The sequence below is a fragment of the Hyperoodon ampullatus genome, assembly GCF_949752795.1.
Source record: "Hyperoodon ampullatus genome assembly, chromosome: 4".
In the NCBI taxonomy this organism is placed as follows: domain Eukaryota; kingdom Metazoa; phylum Chordata; class Mammalia; order Artiodactyla; family Ziphiidae; genus Hyperoodon; species Hyperoodon ampullatus.
This window is the reverse complement of record NC_136917.1, coordinates 170,213,814-170,231,535: the sequence shown is the minus strand read 5'-3', so window position 1 is coordinate 170,231,535 and position 17,722 is coordinate 170,213,814. Positions and strand designations below refer to the sequence as shown.

Here is a 17,722-nt window from a genome sequence, read left to right as displayed (position 1 = left end):
TCTTTGTAGAGAAAGCAATGTAAAATTTCTGCTTCAGTATCTTTGATAGTAATAGGATTATAGTATTTCTAACTTTACTTCTCAAGTCAGTTTCAATAAGACTTTTCTAGGAATCTTTGCATTTTGTCCCAATTCTCAAGTTTAATGGCATCTATGTGATAATACTGTTCTCATTTTTACACTTTACATATACTATATCTTTGGGTTTTATTTATAGTGTTATTTTTAGGTGCTTTCTTTTTTTACTTAGTCTCATCAGATGTATGTTTTGTCTTAACATACATTAAGACAAAAATTTGCATTTTTGCTTTCTATCTTTATTACCTCTTGTGTCAATCAGAACATACTAGAATATGCTATGAAAACAAACAACTCCAAAATCTTAATAGCTTAACACAGTAAAGTTTTATATTTTGTTCAGGCTGCACAGTAAATTTGAGTCAGCAGAGGAATTCTCTCACACCAGTCACTCAGAGATTTAGAATGAAGGAAGTTGCATCCCACAGTATCCTTCCTTCCTTGATTGCTATACTAGGGAGGAAAAGAGTGCTTCCCTCTCTGGCAATTGACATCTTCCACATGGAATTGACACATCACTTTTATTCATTTTTCATTGACCAAAGTAAGTATCCTAGTTATCTCTTGCTGCATAAAACCCCCCAGAAAACTTAGCGGTTGAAAACATCAACATCATTTATTTACCTCCTGAATCAGCAACTTGGACAGGTTTGGCAATGGCAGCTCATACCTGCTCCATGTGTCAATTGGGATGGCTTAAAGGCTGAGAACTGGAGTCCTTGGAGGCTTGCTCACTTACATGTCTAGTGGTCATTGCTGGCTGGTAGCTGAAACTCAACTGGGACTGTTGGCTGGAACACCTTCACATGCCTCTCCACATGGTTACTTGACTTCTTCACAGTATAGTTGCTGGGTTCCAAGAATGATCATCCTCTAAGACTCAAGTGGAAGTGCATGGCATCCTTATAATCCTGTCTCTGAAGTCAGATAACACCACTTCCATCATGGTCACAAAGAACTGCCCAGGTTCAATTGAGGAGGACATAGAACCTCACTCGATGAGAGGAGTGCCAGTCACATATGGGATGGGATGTATTATGGCCCCCATTCGTGGAAAATACAGTCTAACACAGTACCTTATATAGCACGTCAGATTCCCATATGCCTACAAGGAGGATGCATCAGTTAGCTTATTCTGCGTAACAAACCGCCTCCAGAATTAACAGATTGGAATAACTATTTTATTTAGCTCACAATTCTGTGGGTCATCTCTTGGTTCTAGCTATTCAATTGATCTCGGCTGGTCTATCTCTTGTTTGTGTGGTCAGCTGGCAGCTGGTGGGTCATTTGGTAGCTGGATCATCTAAGGCGTCCTCATTGACATATGAGGCCAGTTGGCAGGCTGTCAGCCAGGGCTGCTGGATAGGGTGAGAGAGTCACTGGGCTCGTTTAGCAAACTAGCCTGAGCTACTTTGCATGTAGCGTTCTAAAGATCAGTGAGGAAGAGGGCAAGCCCCAATACCTAAGTATTTTCACATCTTTGTTTCATGCAACTGTTGTCAAATTGTCCAAAGAGAGTCACATGGCCAGGGCCAGAGTCAGTGTAGGAGAGAATTACAGAAGGGCTTGGATATAGGGAAGGGAATTAGTGCAGCCAGTTTTGCTGACAAAACCATAACAGAGAGGGGAACTAGAATGTTTAACAGCACTATTACTACCACAGTGCACCTACCTGGTCACCAGACATTTAGTTTACTCCTTCCTTAAGAAAATACATACATCCCTTTCTCAAGGGAGACCACTCCAAAGTTCCATCCACTAATGGCAAGAAGCTCAGAGTCTAGGATCTGTAAATGAAGGGCACTAGTTTGTTCAAATGGAATGCTGAGCAGTCATTTCACATGAAGCCTGAATGTGGCTTCTTTTTTTTTTTAATTTTAATTTTGTTGGAGTATAGCTGATTTATAATATTGTGTTAGTTTCAGGTATACAACAAAGTAATTCAATTATATATATATATATATATTCATTCTTTTTTAGATTGTTTTCTCATATAGGTTATTACAGAATATTGAGTAGAGTTCCCTGTGCTATGCAGTAGGTCCTTGTTGGTTATCTATCTTATATATAGTGGTGTATGTGTATTCATCCCAAGCTCCTGATTTATCCCTCCTGTGGCTTCTTTTGATCTGGAGACCTGTGGGCTAAGAAGATGTTATCAACCATCCACTCAGCCACCCAGTGCACAAAGGGTAGCCACAAAACTCTCCCATTATCCCAAGAGAAGAATGACACACATTAATCTCTGGTCATACAAATTATAAATTCCCCTGGGCAGACAGTTTGAGGGTCCCTGGCCCTGGGGATGGGGATTGCTTCTTCATTAGATCCAGACTTTTGTCCTGGAAATAGACCCTTGTCTATTATTTCCTGTGACATCTGAACCCTCCACTGGGGAGGTTCTTCCTTATTGGCCATCGTTTTGACCACAGCTGGATTGATTTTTGGGGAATATTTCCTTCTTGGGGACTGAGCAATTTTCTCAACCTCTTTCTTGCCGTAGATAGAGAACCCCAAATTTCCTTTGTCTAGAACAGCAAAAGTTCACATTGGCATTTGTTTTGGAAACACAGATCTTTCAAAACTTCTTTGAATTCTTCTCTGTTTAATTTCACTCATCTCCCGTTGTCAAAGGTCATGTTCTTTTCAAGACATACTTCTGTGATTTGCTATATTTCTCTGCCTTTTCACTCCATCTATCTCTCAGTCTTTCTCTCACTCCCTCTCTCTATCAGTCTGTGCGTGCTTTGAGCCTGTTTGGGAAACACAATTTCTGGTTCTCTTTTCCCTGCGCCTTTTTGTTCAGTTGAAAGAATTTGCTGGCACCATACTTTTAGTTGGACTTTAGTCTGAAGCACTTTAATCCATTCCGTCTTCAATAGTAGGTTTGATTTTTTTTTCTGCACATGGCTGGGTTTTAATCACTCTAGGACCCAAGTTCTATCATTTACTGGTTGAGACTGAGAAGCATTTTCCTTTTCCTCTGACAAATCCATAGAATTCTGCTTCTCTTTCATCCCTACTTACAACCAATCAGTTATTTTCTGAGCTTGTATTTTTCTTGTACCTTAACAAATGCAGTCAGCAGCAACACACCCACACTTGTAACATTGTGTTTGATGGCCCTTTCTAGAATAGGGGTCAAACAAACTCTGGCCTGGGACCAAATCTGACCCACTGCCTATTTTTTTCAAATAAAGTTTTATTGGAATATAGCCTGACCATTCATTTGCCTATGATCTATGACTGTGTTTAAGGTACAGCAGGCTGTGTTTAGTGTGACAGAGACCTTATAGCTAGTGAAGCCTAAAACATTTATGATCTAGCTCTTACAAAAGAAGCTTGCTGAGCCCTGCTGTAGACTTACAATTCTATTAGAGCATGTTTTGCCTTCCAGGACAGGAATATATTTTGACCAAATGTTGGATCACTGCGTAGCTTGGGTTGCTACTTTTCAGTCTCTGATAATTGTTTCCTTGCTGCTCCTGCCACCTAGCAGCTATCAATGCTGTATATTTTAGGTTGTGGGCAGCACTCTATTTCAGGTGCCAATTTTTATATCAGCAAAGATGTTATAGGTTGTGACGGGTTAATAAACAAACCTCATATTTGGCCTCCCATATCAGAGGTTTACTTCTTGCATACACATCCAGGCCAGTGTGGGCCAGGAGGGAGCTTCTGCTCATCTGGGCCGGGCTGTAGGTGTCCTCCTCATGACAGATGCTTCTGTAATCATTGTACCATGGAGAGAAAGTGCTGTGAGACCTCTCACTGGCATTTACATGCCTCTGCCCAGGAGAGAAACACTTCACTTCTGCCTACATTTTTTTGGCCAAAGCATGGCTACTTGGAACTTAAAAGGAGCTCAGAAAGTACACCCAGAAGGAACTCAGAAGAAGGAAATAGGGAATATTTTGGAAAGTCCCTGACCACCGCATCTTCTTTCTACTTTCTTTGGGTTTCGTTCTTTTCCACATTTCTGAAGTGGGATCTTTAATTCACCAGTTTTCAGCCTCCTTTCTTAGTATGGAGCTTGGCAGCAACAGGGAGCGTTGAGATCAGCGGAGAGTCACTAGGCCAATCAGGACGTGCGGGGATGTGCACCCGCCGAAGGGAGCCCTTTCAGGAAGGAAGGTAGTGGGGAGCCTGGTCTGGCTGCTTTGGTCAGAGTGCTGCACGTGGGACAGGGCAGAGCCGGGCAGGCTGGGCCCCTCCAGGCTTCTTCACACGTGTCTCATCCACATCTGACTCTGCACATCGCCCTTCCTGGGGCTGCTTGGCTTCCACCTCCCAAATCTTGTGCAGGCACCTGCGAGGGCCAGCTCTCACCTGGGAGCATTCCAGGAAGGGGATTCTGGTGAGGACTTGCTCCACTTTCCCCTCCCAATTCTGGCACAAATTCCTCTTCTGTTCAACTCTAACCAAGAGCCATGGAGGGAAAGGGGCTCCAAGAAATGTGACTCCCAGAAAAGCCAAATTGATAGTAGGACAAGTCAGCTCAACTTTTAAGATGAACAATTTCCCTCTGAGCACCACTTTTACTGCACAACACACGTTTGCTCATGGGAAGACTTTGAAAATTTTTCACAATTATTTTGCGTTTTACATTTAGATCTATGATCCATTTTGAGTTGATTTTTGTGAAAGGTGTAAAGTATGTATCTAGATTCATATTTTCATGTGGGTATCTATTTAGTTGTTCTATCCTTTCTCCATTTAATTGTCTTTGCGCCTTTGTCAACATCAGTTGACTACATTAATGTGGATCTTTCCAGTCCATTGATCTATTTGTCTATTCTGCATTACCACTCTGTCTTGATTAAGGTTGCTTTGTACTAAGTCTTGAAATCAGGCAGTGTTGGTCCTCCAACTTTGTTCTTCTCCTTCAACATCGTGTTGGCTATTCTACGGCTTTTGCCTCTTCATTTAAACCTTAGAATCAGTGTGTTGATATCTACAAAATTAACTTGCTGTGATTTCGATTGTCATTGCATTGAATCTATAGATTAATTTGGAAAGAACTGACATCTTGACAATATTGTCTTCCTATTTATGTACATGGAATATCTTCCTGTTTATTTATGTGGAATATTTATTGAGATCATCTTTGATTTATTTCATCATAGTTTTATAGAATATTTTAGTTAGAATTTTTATTTATTCCTTTCACACCTCATGGTAAAATAGAGTATGACTATGTATGTGGGAAAGAATGAAAAAATATATATTCTATTATGTATCACACACACACAACACACACATATATATTATATGACACATATACTTAAAGGCAAATGTGTATCATAGCTAAAGGCTGATTTCTTTTTGCCCAGTGACAACCCTTCAGATTAATTTGTGGTAATCAAATATATAATCATTTAGAATGGAAAATTGGCATCATTTCAATAAGGAATAGTCAGACTAGCATTGGTGGAAAGTACTCAGATTTGCAGGCAAGAGGGAGTGATGGTCACCATGATAATAATCTCATTTATGGTGCACCAGTGATGTATTCAACCCCGCCAGCCATGCAGTGTCTGTAGTTCTGTTCATGTGAAGAAACAGGGACTTAGGGAGGCCCAGTGCTCACTCCGAATTACAGTTAGTGATGGAAATTGGTTTCTACCTTCAGTCTGTTGGACTTCAAAGCACTTCACTAAAATATCCTTTTTATAGAAAAGTGTTTTACATTAGTCTGTCCTTTACCATCTAAAAGAAGAACAGTACTGTTTAACAAAAAATGAAAAATACACGTGGAAAAAATGAACATACAGATAATCTGTTGCTCCGTGGAAAAGCCTCCACGAAACAAAGCAGTTGTCACATAATAAATAAAAACGATGTGTGTTTAATAGGCTTGGCAATTAGAAGCGATCCCAAATTACCCCAAAATGCATTGAACAGGAAAGGATGAAACGGTCCAGGAGAGATAGGAACCCATTATCATGATAGTAGGTCATGCCAGGCATTAAAGGCATTTTAGCACATTTTATTTAGTTTGCATTGTATGGTAAATTAAAAAAAATCTTTTTAAAGACATGTCTTAAAGGCATTTTCACACATTTTAGTACTAATAAAGACATTTTAGTACATTTCATTTAGTTTACATAACATGGTAATTTTTTTTTTCCACAAAGGGAGGAGGGGTGAGGATATATAACCATATTTAATTTAGATTGACAATGTTTTCACTGTTTTTGTTCACTTTATTTTGAGCTACTCTATTTGTTTTATACTCTGAATTTTGAAAACTCAACTAACTCCTAAGGAAACAGCCACGGGGGAGCTGTAGTGGCTTCATTCATCTTCCTGTCCACTGGGGCTGGAATAAAGGATGGGGGAGGCCCATGTAATTCAAGGTCTGAGAGCGTTCCGCTGTTTCATTTACTTATTAGCCTTAAGAAAAACACATGATTCAGATGCGGGGCTAGGAAAGAATGTGGTTTATAAGCTTATACATTCTTAATGAATACTGTTCTGTTGTTTTTTCCTTGACAACCTTATTTAGTGGAGAAGTCCATATTAAGATGTTTGGAGTTAGACTTCAAAAGGCAAATGCCGAATAAATTGGTGGCTGTTCTCTTTCTGGAAGAGCCCAGATTCTTCAGTGGGCTCAGGTTTTGCAATGGTCAGGGCCACTGGCCTCATGAGCAGTGGCTGACCGTCTTAAGCTGTTGGCCATCTGGGAATCTGGTCCCCCCAACCGAGGCTGGGGACACTGCTTGAAGCTGGGGGTCCTTCTCTGGTGTGTGGGATGGACCAGGGAATGCCGCACATCTGGAGAGCAGGGGTGCCAGCCCTACGGATCAGATTACAAGAGAGGGACTGAGGGTCTTTGTCCATCCCCTCTTCCCTAAAAGTATATTCACAATCATAGTTTATGCTGGGTTAGCATGGAGATGTATGTAACCTTTGAGCTTAGAATCTTAGGTTTTTTGGTTGTTATTGTTCTGATTTTGAAAGAAATTAAAACATTTCTGTGGGCTCTGTGTCCTCTGTGCCCAGTGAAGAGGTCACCTGTGGCCCAGACTAGTCACTTCTCAGTGATCAAGATGCTGATAGTTAAAAAAAAGAAAAAGAAAAAATGTGACATAGAGACTCCAATATTTAAAACCAAAGCCCGTGTATCAAGTCTTATTACATAATGTACCCAGCTCAATAAGGCATTGGGTCTTCGACTGATTACAGCTGGATCTTTTAAAAAGAGGAGCACAGGAAAAGCTCCTACAGGTAATGTATTTTGTCCCCCTCTTCCTGGAAGGACTCACAATCACAGACTTTCTGTTCCTTTAGCTACTAATTTTCACTAGACAGTCACGCATATTTTCACACCATTTTCAGTCTTTCTGGAGAAATCCGAGCCAATAAAGTCAATGATTGTTTCTCCCCTACTGGGTAAATGAAGTAAGTGAAAAGCCACACCAGGAAAACAGCTGTCCTGGTTATTTACTGGTTAGCTTGCTGTCTGCAGCTCAGTTAACATTTGGGAAGGTTTAAAGTAAAATCGGTTTTCACGGCTCCATGTGTGTAGCGATCGTGGTCTCAAATTTGATGTCTTCAGAAGACAGGCTGTCGGGTCCCTGTGTACCTCGACCCGTGGTGCCTACGTGCTGGGGAGCACTGGTGGATACCTGTCACCTTTTTGCAATGATTAGAACATGTGTCTGAGGGTAAGAGTACAATTAGGCACTTAATTGTGGCCAAATATAGCAATGGCGGGAGATTATAAGAACATCCCTTTGTATCCTTCTGTTTTCTGGCTGTTGTGGAAACAGATTCTTTTGGCCCCTCGAGGACGGGCCGCACCTGGTCTAGTGTATCATCTCTGCACAAGCAGGGTGCAGAGCTCTGCTGCAGGGGTCTGCAAGAACAGACCGTCCCCAGCTCCCTGGGCTGGAGCCCTGGCTCTCTCCCCATCAGCTCCACAACCCTGACACCTTCTTTCCGTTCAGGGCCGTGCGTTTTCTCAGCTGTAGAACAGTGCAGACACCAGTGCCCACCACCCCCACAGGGCTGTTGTGTTAAAGGGCTTAATGTACCTGAGTGCTTAGCACAAAAATATAGACATGAGTATTTGCTATGATTGCCTTTTTTTCCGGGTATCACTTGATGCAAATAATTGGGGGAGAGAGGAAAGGGAAATGAAGACATTGAGGGTGGGCAGGGTCCCTTTTCTTTCTGCTGGGTGTCAGCCTGGGCCCTGTATGGTGGTTTGGCTGATTTGCTTTGCTTCCCCGCTCTCACTGTGGTTATGGCCTGATATCTGAAGGGGGCACGGGGGGCATCTCCAGGGTGAAGTTAGAGATGCTCGTGGCACGGAGTGAACCCCGTACCAACCAGAAAAGATGAAGGCTTCCCCAGGCTCTGGTATTTGAAAGACCCGCCCCAAACATGCCAGATTGTACTGTAACTTTTGATATGCTAAAACCTCAGTGGAAGTTCTTAGGGCTGCAGCCATATGGGTTTGTTGTTGTTGTTGTTGTTGTTGTTTTGTGGTACGCGGGCCTCTCACCGCTGTGGCCTCTCCCGTTGTGGAGCACAGGCTCCGGAGGCGCAGGCTCAGCGGCCATGGCTCACGGGCCCAGCCGCTCCGCGGCATGTGGGATCTTCCCGGACCAGGGTACAAACCCGTGTCCCCTGCATTGGCAGGTAGACTCTCAACCACTGCGCCACCAGGGAAGCCCAGCCATATGGGTTTTTGATTGAAACTCCTTTGAGTATTTCACCAACTAAATATATTGGGTGAGGATTAAAGATCTTAAGCTGTGTTCCATTTCGTAGTGTGTGCTGTTCAGAGCAAGGTTCCAGCATAATGTTTGGAGAAGCTAAAGCCTAAATCTAGGCTTGGATAATCAAAGGAAGTATGATGTCTATTACATTGTGTGAAATTGTATAGAATTGTAATAGTGTGCCTTTTAGGGGGTGTCTGACTAGAAAGAGGTAAATAGAAAATGAGTATTAGTGTGCAAATGTGGATTTTTAAAAAATAAATTAATAAGAGGCCAATAATAAATGTCCATTTTCTTTTTGCTACTGGAGCCCAAGAGAGGTGGGGAAGGAAACTAGAAAACTGACACATTCTTCTAAGTATTTCCCACTCTCTCATCTTCTAGACCCTTTTCTATTAACCTATGTTCCCATTAAAACATTAATTGCTGTGCATTAAAAGAAAAACTTCTCCCTTGAGAGCCTGAGCTAGTTTTTAGGTTTTATTTAAATAAAACATTTCAAACCATTTGGAGGACTTAATTTCCCACAGTTGGGGTATTTCTGATCCTCTGGTGCAGGCAGTGAAGTTGGTTGTCTTATTTTATCTGTACCTTCTGTGTTCTTGCATTCACTTTTGAATGAAATCCATTTCTCCATTTACCAGGGAAAATTTGAATTTGATGGCACGGCTGTTTTGCATTATTTAAATATCCAATACTGGGTTATTTATATAGAAAAACATGGTTATTTAATAAGAAACTTAAATTTTCAAAAGTTCAAACTGTTTTCCTTCTGAAATCACTTTTAAAACCTGTTATATTTCAACACTGATTAACGTTGATAACATTTTGATAACAAGTCATGGGTACCACGGGTTTTCTAAATTGTACCTTTGCAATATTCTTTTTTCTCTCCTTAGGAAGTTGAAGACCATGTGGCATTTTTAATAACAGTTCCAACTGCCCTGGCGATTTTCTTTGCTATCTTCATCCTCGTCTGCATCGAGTCAGTGTTTAAGAAGCTGCTCCGCCTTTTCTCTTTGGTGATATGGATTTGTCTCGTGGCCATGGGCTACTTGTTCATGTGTTTTGGAGGCACCGTCTCTCCCTGGGACCAGGTAAGGTGTTGAAACGCTCTTTGTGTTTGCTTTTCTGTGCTTTGATCTGTAACATACCAAGTTCTATCAACTTGGCCCTAAACTGTAAACAGGAGACCAATAGCTGAGAAGGAGGTCTTCTGAAACAGCTGTCTCAGGGATGTCCCCATGATGAAGTCGCTCAGTCACTTTTAACTCCTCAGACCTGCTGGCCATTGGGGTGCTGCCTGGGCTCACCTGGTCACATGTTTCTTCTGATGGCTGAGTCTTTGTTTATACCTCTCACCACTTGGTCTTGGTAGCTCCATTCTCCTCTAACCCCTGAGTTTCCCATTATTCTGGAATCCCTCTGGGACTGGAGCCTCACTTTGTGCCTCTAAGTCTCAAAGACTGGTCATTGTCCTTGAACTCTTTCTCAGTGACTGGATCTCCCTTCTTACAGACAGATGGCTGTGATACTGACTTTGTATCAATGTGATAACATCATAGCAATAGGGAGACCCATAGTTCTTCATGTTGAGACTGGGGAGGCTCTTGACTTAGAAAATGGCTATGTCTGGAGGATGTTAGGTCTTTAGAAGAATGTAGTCTAATGGGCTTTTCCCCGTGTACTGCTGCCACAAGGCTGTAGCCTGCTGACTGCTTGGTCAAGTGCTGGGTTGTCCAGGGCACAGGTGTGGGCTGCAGATTGGGATGTGCTAGTTACTAGCTTCAAGTTTGTGATGGAAGCCAAGAGGTCCTGTCGCCTTCCAGGGAGAGATGAAACTGAGCACCCAGAGGGCTGCCCTGAGTTGGTGGGGACTCAAGAGCCTGGGGCAGGAGAGGAACAGGAAACACAGTTGGATAGAGGAGAAGTCATTAAGAGGTGAGGCCCAGGGAGGGTGCATTGCTGTGGAGGCCAACGGAGAAGAGAGATTCAAGATGGGAACGCACGAAAGGGTTGATGTGCCTGAGCTGAGAGAGCGCTGGGTAAGCCCAAGGATGAGGTTTCCAGAGAATTCTGTCCCGTGACCTCAGCCAAACCATCATCCTCTTTGGGCCTCGGTTTCTTCTGCAAAGGAAGAGGCTGGACGAAGTGAACTCAGGTTGGTCCCTCTGGCTCTAAAGGATGCTGTGATGGTGAGCACAGGTGGAAACAGTGCCTTTCCTCTCCTGCAGCTCCCCGAAGAGGCTCCAGTGCTCAGGGAAGCTCCCCTGGCCGTCTCCTCCTCACGCCCCCATTCAAGCCTCTTGCAGGGCTGGTCACCACCCCCACCCCCGCCTCCACGCTCCGGCCAGCTCCTTCCCCCCCTCTGCTCCCCCCTTTGTCCTTCACACGCCCTCACCCAGCTGCCATCGACGGCACGCATGGCCCAAGGTCCCTCTGCCTTCACACCAGTGCACATGGACAGAAACAGAAAGCCGGTTAAGAGCATCATTTGCTTTCTGTGGCGTGGACCCAGTGCCCTCTCCTAGCACCAGTGCCACCTTGTTTTAACAAAATAGTTTTAGAAGAAGCCTTACTATCTGGAATGGCAGTTTCCTTTTGTTCAGACTTCTCTGAGCTTACTTTTCCGTGTGAATTACGGAATCAGTTTGTCACGTTCAGTGAAAGCTCTAGTGTTACTTTCATTAACCTCATCGGGCCCCTTCCCAGAGCAGCCTCCCCAGATGTCCAGCTGCCACCCCACCGGGCCACCCCCCATCTTTCTTGTTTTTCTGTAGCGCTCATGATGATCTACAGCACCTCAGAGCACCTGACATACCCCTCTCTTTTTTAATCAACTGTCTCCCCAGCAAGAATATAAACTCCTTCCGGGGTCAGGGGGTGGATTTGACCATCATTGGCTGTTGTGTCTTCGCACCTCTGAGCATTCTCTGCCAGTAGGAGCACCCAGAGCTGCTTGTGCAGTGCTTTCCTTAGTGGATGACTGTAGTTTTTCACTTTCAGATTTGTTGTTGTTGGATTTGTGTGTGCGTGTGTATCCACTTGTTCCGTTTTCACTTGTCTGCTGGTTTTATAATGTACACTTTGGTTTTATTGCTGCTATCTGCCCGTTTGTACAAGATCTCTCTAAGCATCTTAAACATACCTATCTCACAGTCATTTTACTTCCATGTTTTCCAGATTGATTCCCCAGGTGTTGAGTTGGTTGGCTCAGTTCCTTGGCATCAGCTTTGACATTGTTGTTTCTGACTTTAAGTTGAACTGGGAGTCTTCATCCCTAGACCCGTGATCCCCCCCTAACCCTCATGCTGCTGGAGCCCTGGGCAGAGAGAGCTCCTGCATGGAGCCTCAGCCCCGTCGATGTGGCAGGTGGCGTTGGCAGGCTCCTGGGAGCACAGCTGTGTGTGCCTGGTGCCCAGAAAAGGCCACAGCTGGGCTCGGCGGTGGTGGCTATTTCTGGCCACTGTTTCTAAGCGGGGGGCTTGGCCAGGGTGCATACCTCATGCTGGAGGGCTGCTCACACCTCTTTTTACCATAATAGGGGCGCTTTGGGCCCTGTGCCTCCACTGGAACTTGAAATCCTGCCCAGCACTCCCGGCTATGCCAGCCCCTTCAGCAGGGGACTTGAAATGTAGTTATTCTGCCAGATTGACCCCAGGTTTCCTCTCTGGCGTCTTTTGGTATCAGCACCACAGATGCAGGCCCCTCACTGAATGCTGACCTTCCAGAAGTGTTAGAATAGGCTCAGTGTACTTGAGGAAGTGAGCTCAAGGAATGGTTCCCACTAGAAGGTGTTTCCGTGAACAGTATTGCTGTGAGGGGATGCAGGAGACCACCTGCTGCACTGACAGGGATGGTCCACACAGGACCCCTCACCGCTGATGCCAAGGGCAAGTTCAGGGGTCCCAAGGCCACCCTGAGACTTAATCGCGTGCTAGCAGGACTCACAGAGCTCACTGAAACCTGTAACTCTCATGGTTATGGTGTCTTACAAAGAAAGAATACAGGTTAGCATTGGCAAAGGGAAGTGCTCAGGAGAGCTGCCAGTTCTAGAACCTGCATTGTTCCCTCTGTGGGGAGTCATGACAGCCCTGCCCTTCTGGCGACAGCATGTAGCGCTGTGCATGGGGAATACCGCCTGCCTGCGAGGCTCAGCAGAGCCTTGTGTGTCCGGGGTTTTGACTGGGACTCCTCACGTGCTGCCTGCATGGCGGACAGTCAGTCTCAGCCTCTCTGTAGACAGAGCTGACACTGCGTGGCCCTGAGCATCCTGCGTGAATCGCATTTGGACGGTCTGCTGGCCAAAGCCCCCAGGCAAACAGAGTCCTACCAGGCGGGGCATTCCCGGGGCCTGGAACTCCCCTCCCAGGAGCCCAGGGCAAAGGCAGAGCTGACTCTGGGTGAGGCTGGTTCTTCCCTGCACAGGTGGGTCGAGCGTAGATCTCGGCCGTCCACAGCTCCAGTGAAGAACCCAGAATAGAAACAGCCGGCATGGGCATCATCTGGACGGTGCCACCCCTGTTCTGGGTGCTTCCCTTACACAAACCCATCCAGTCTTTGCGTAGCTCCATGGGGTGGGCGCCATTGTACCCAGGCTCCCCAAGGGCCCAAGCTTCCACACCACGGCCGGGCTGCAGGTGAGCAGGACAGGACACTTGAACTCATGGGTCTGATTCCAGAGGCCACTCTGATCCATGATACGATGGTTCTCAAGAGGGAGCGAGTTCACCCTCAGGGGACATTCGTCCCTGTCTGGAAACGTCTTTGATTGTCACAGCCTGGTTGGGGGTCATCTAGTGAGTAGACACATAGATGCTGCTCAACATGCTACAAACACCCTACAAGGCACAGGTCTGCAGCATCACCAAGAATTACCCATCCCCAGATGTCTGGGGTGCTGAGTCTGAGAAACTCTGTGTTTTAAGATGTTCCCCCTCAATGGTGTCTTTTAAATTTAGACCCAGTGCTCAAAGCCTCCGTAAGTGGAACTGTAGAGTTGCCAGGGCACAACTTAAGAGTGATGGTTCCGTTTTGATCAGGCAAAGATTAGTGATGTCACAACATGTATCCTGGAGAAAGTACCCTCAGGGGAAAGGGTGGCAGCTTTGAGATTGGTCACCAGCGTGGTTTGGAAGGGGTCCCTGGGGAAATAAGGAAAACACGGAAGACGAAACTTCAGTGCCTTTGCCCTCACAGCCCTGACTGCGTGTGGAGGGCTCTCATCTTAATTCAGCTCAAGACGCCCCCAGCTCAGAGTCCCTCCTACCCTGTGCTGCCAGCATCCCAACCCAGCTGACATTTGTTCCCCACAGCTGCCTCCTGGACAAAAAGTATTTAAAAATGATATTTTGTTGATGGTTCCAAACATTCAGAGGGAAGCCGGGTGGTAAATTGTAGAGTTTGGGGCTCCAGCTGTTACAGTGGCAGTGTCTGCATTTTGCAGGGAAATTCTCTGCCTGCTTCTGGCTCAGACTGATTTGCTGAAATGCCCGCCATGTGCTGTGAAGAGCTCCCCATTGATCAAATGGTAGAGGAGCTGTTGACACACCTTCTCTTCTTTTTCTGAATGTTTGAAAATACTTGAACAATTTTGAACTCAGCAGAGCAGGATTCAAGGTGTCTGTTTCCTCTGTTCTGTTAGGTAAAGGAAATGGGATAATTTTTATTTTATTTTTTTAAAGACACCAGCGGCACTGTGTCTGGGGCCCACAGACCCCTCTTCTGCACGTGCCCGGGCCACCACATGACATGACAGTGCTTCCTGTCTGAGGGCCTCTGGAACACAGAGCCTTCCTGATAGGTAAGTCCTGTTGAAAGAGGCTTAACGGAGGTTGACAAATAGTATCTCCCAGCTCTGGAGCCTGACGTCTGAAATCAAGATGTGGGCAGGGCCACTATCCCCCTGAAGGCTCCAGGGCAGGATCCTTCCCTGCGTCTTCCAGCCTCATGTGGCTGCTGGTAGCCTTGTGTTCCATGGATTGTAGACACACCTCTGCAACGTCCGTCATCACGTGGCACTTTTCTCCCTGTCTCTTTGCTTCTTATAAGGACACCCATCAGACTGGACTTAGGGAACCCCAATGATATCTTCTTAACTTGACCATGTTGCAAAGGCCCTGGTTTTAAATAAGGTCACATCACATGTACTGGGAGTTAGGATTTGAACCCATCTTTGGGGCGGGACACCATTCAACTCATGACAGCTGTTATTTCATGGGAAGACACTGTCCCCTAGGAGGATGCTCTCCTGTTGCAGGAAGCCAGTCCCATCTCGGGTCCTCTGTGACTCTAATATTTACTTCCCCCTCTTAGATATCTGACAGCTGCTCTTGATGTCGGCCTTCACTTAAACCACAAACCCACCTTGGGATTAAATGTATGCTGTGGAGATTTTTGACCCCTTTTCAAACCAGTGTCTGGGAATTAGAAACATTCTTATGTATGAATAGCCTGATGAAAGGAACAGAACAGAAAGAGAAAATAACCTGGTGATTGATCACATTGCCTTGTAAACAAGCAGAGCATCATAAACGAATGTTTGCACATTTGGTTGGTTTACTCTGCCAGTCTGAATAATGAAGGTGCTTCTTTGGGGTTTCTACCTGAGTGACATGATGACACTTTTCTTGCCTGATACATTTTTGTAATGTCTTTGGTTCACTTAGTGCAACCTAAACATTTAGGTGATGTTTTAATTTATGACTTTCTATCAAGACAAATCCATTCCATCTCAGCTGAAAACCCCTGACTTAGGTCCTTCCCTCTGAGATGAGAAGACATTGAGAAAGTGGCAGGGCAGGAAGGCAGTCGCCTACGATGGCTGATGTTAGCCTATAGCCACTGGGTTGGCCAAGTGAGGACCAGAGAGTGAGTTGAACTTGCATTTGATTCCAGAGTTCTGCTTCCCTTGTATTAAGAGCCCATTGACTAGAGTTAAATAAAAACTTCCATTTCTGACAACCCCATTTCCGCCTTGGCAGGGAGACCAGGCCGCAGTTGCTGTATAGATCTGTTAAATTACCAATGTGAAAGGCTAACATTTTGCTCCAGGAAGAAGAGAGTTTCTTTGCCCTATTACCTGAAAGGATGCCAGACATTCACCATGTACCTATGTGTGTTTTCCTACAAAAATAGGATGTCAGTGTTCAAACATCTTTTTTTAATTTAAAATGGGTGAGAATGAAAGAAAAGCAAGGGCTCTCAGAGGTTTTGAAATGGCACAGAGTCAGTTTTCAAGAGCAGTCACTTGGAGAGCTATTAAAGAATGTATTTACCCCTGGAAGAATCTAGTAGTATATGAATGAGAGGAGAAATCCAGCCTGTTCCTAAGTATCCAAGAAAGACATCTCTGTATGCTTTTGTGTACCAAGGTTGATTTCTTAGGGGACATTTTGGACTTAATATGAAGAAGAACATATCTGAGAAAAGTTAAAAGTAATATAAAAATTATTTCATTTAACAGCAAAGATGTAGGGATTTTCCAACCCCCCCCTTTTTTTAATAATGGCAAGGAATGTACTGATGAAATGTGAATTTTAAGGAAGTGCAGTACAGCTGGACACAGCCCCAAGTGAAGTTATTTTGAGATCCCCACATATTTCTGGCTGTTGAGCACGGAGGTGGCATTGCTGTATTCTCTCTACTGTTCCTTCCCAGCCGGAGTGTTGTGAAAACCACACAGGCTGTGCAGTGAACTGGGGATTTATCACCACCCTCACGGGGGCTTCCCAGCCCTGACCTTGCTTGAAGAGACAAGTCTTCTGCTGTTTCTGGAACAATCTCCATGTTTCCTCTTCTTTTCTCTCCTCCCGTGCTTTTCTTTAGAGGAGCATAAGCCCTGGTACTTAAGATTGGCATCTTCATTAAACTGTTATCTGGCAATGGAAGGGATGCTGCCGTTCTCACCTCTGAGCTTCTGCGGTCCTCCCTCCACCCCAAGCCCACATCAACATACATTTTAAAGGCTGGGTGGCCTCGGAGGCATTTTTTTTTTTTTTTGCGGTACGCGGGCCTCTCACTGTTGTGGCCTCTCCCGTTGTGGAGCACAGGCTCCGGACGTGCAGGCTCAGCGGCCATAGCTCACGGGCTACTATTATTACGTGCAATTTGAAGATGAGAAAACTGAAACCCAGAGAGGTTAAGCAACTTTTCCAAAGTCACACAGTTAGGAAGAGAACCAGAATTTGAACATGACATTCTGGCACCATGCGTGATCATCACACATCATCTTCCTCTGCGCCTCGTCATTGGTGATTGTGGGGTGTTTCTTGTGGTGCCTCAGCAAATGACAGATTATTATGTGACGAGGAAGGGGGCACACTGGAGAATTCTGTATTGTTCTATCTGTTACATGTTATTTGGAAAAACTTCATGGGGTGGGAGCTGTTGCTTCAGAGATGCCAAAAAATTGATCACATCACTGTTCTGAATTGCTAGTGATATTCCCAGTTGGAGGTATTTTCATTCATCAGACGAGTCAGTAAGAGAAACGGGACATTTCGGCCCAAGGAACAAATGTCTGTGTGTCCATATTAGTCAGCATAATTGTTTGGAAATCAATGACTGCTTTCATACTGAAATGAACATAACTCCCTTATTAACAGATTCACTGTAATTACATTTCTTTCTGCTGGTTTTCTCATCTGGGTCTGTCTTAGCATCTGTGTACTAGTAATCAGTTCCTTTCTTCCCTGTAGGAAAACCCCGTCAGGCTCAGAGGACCATTTGCTGGGATACTGGCTCTTCCAGTAAGGCACTCGTGTCCTAGGGGGTGGCCACCATCATAAGGAAGCCGGTCCTGTGTGTGCAGCAATCAGGGCCTCTGGGGAAGTCAGTGTGCGGTCAGAAGAAGGAATCATGACAGTAGTCTGGAGTTTGTAGTGTTTTCCTGAAAGAGCTGGAACTTTACAAGG

At 44.9% G+C, this 17,722-nt stretch overlaps 1 protein-coding gene across 1 annotated transcript in view; it reads left to right on the top strand.

Moving 5' to 3' along the window:
* The window catches only part of ADCY2 (adenylate cyclase 2), a gene marked incomplete at its 5' end in the record, with an annotated part of 450,707 nt that overhangs the window by 9,532 nt on the left and 423,453 nt on the right, over positions 1 to 17,722 (top strand). Inside the window, one exon of the mRNA XM_079704024.1 lies at positions 9,707 to 9,904. Coding sequence (XP_079560150.1) covers positions 9,707 to 9,904 — 198 coding nt within the window. The remainder of the gene's footprint in view (positions 1 to 9,706; positions 9,905 to 17,722) is intronic.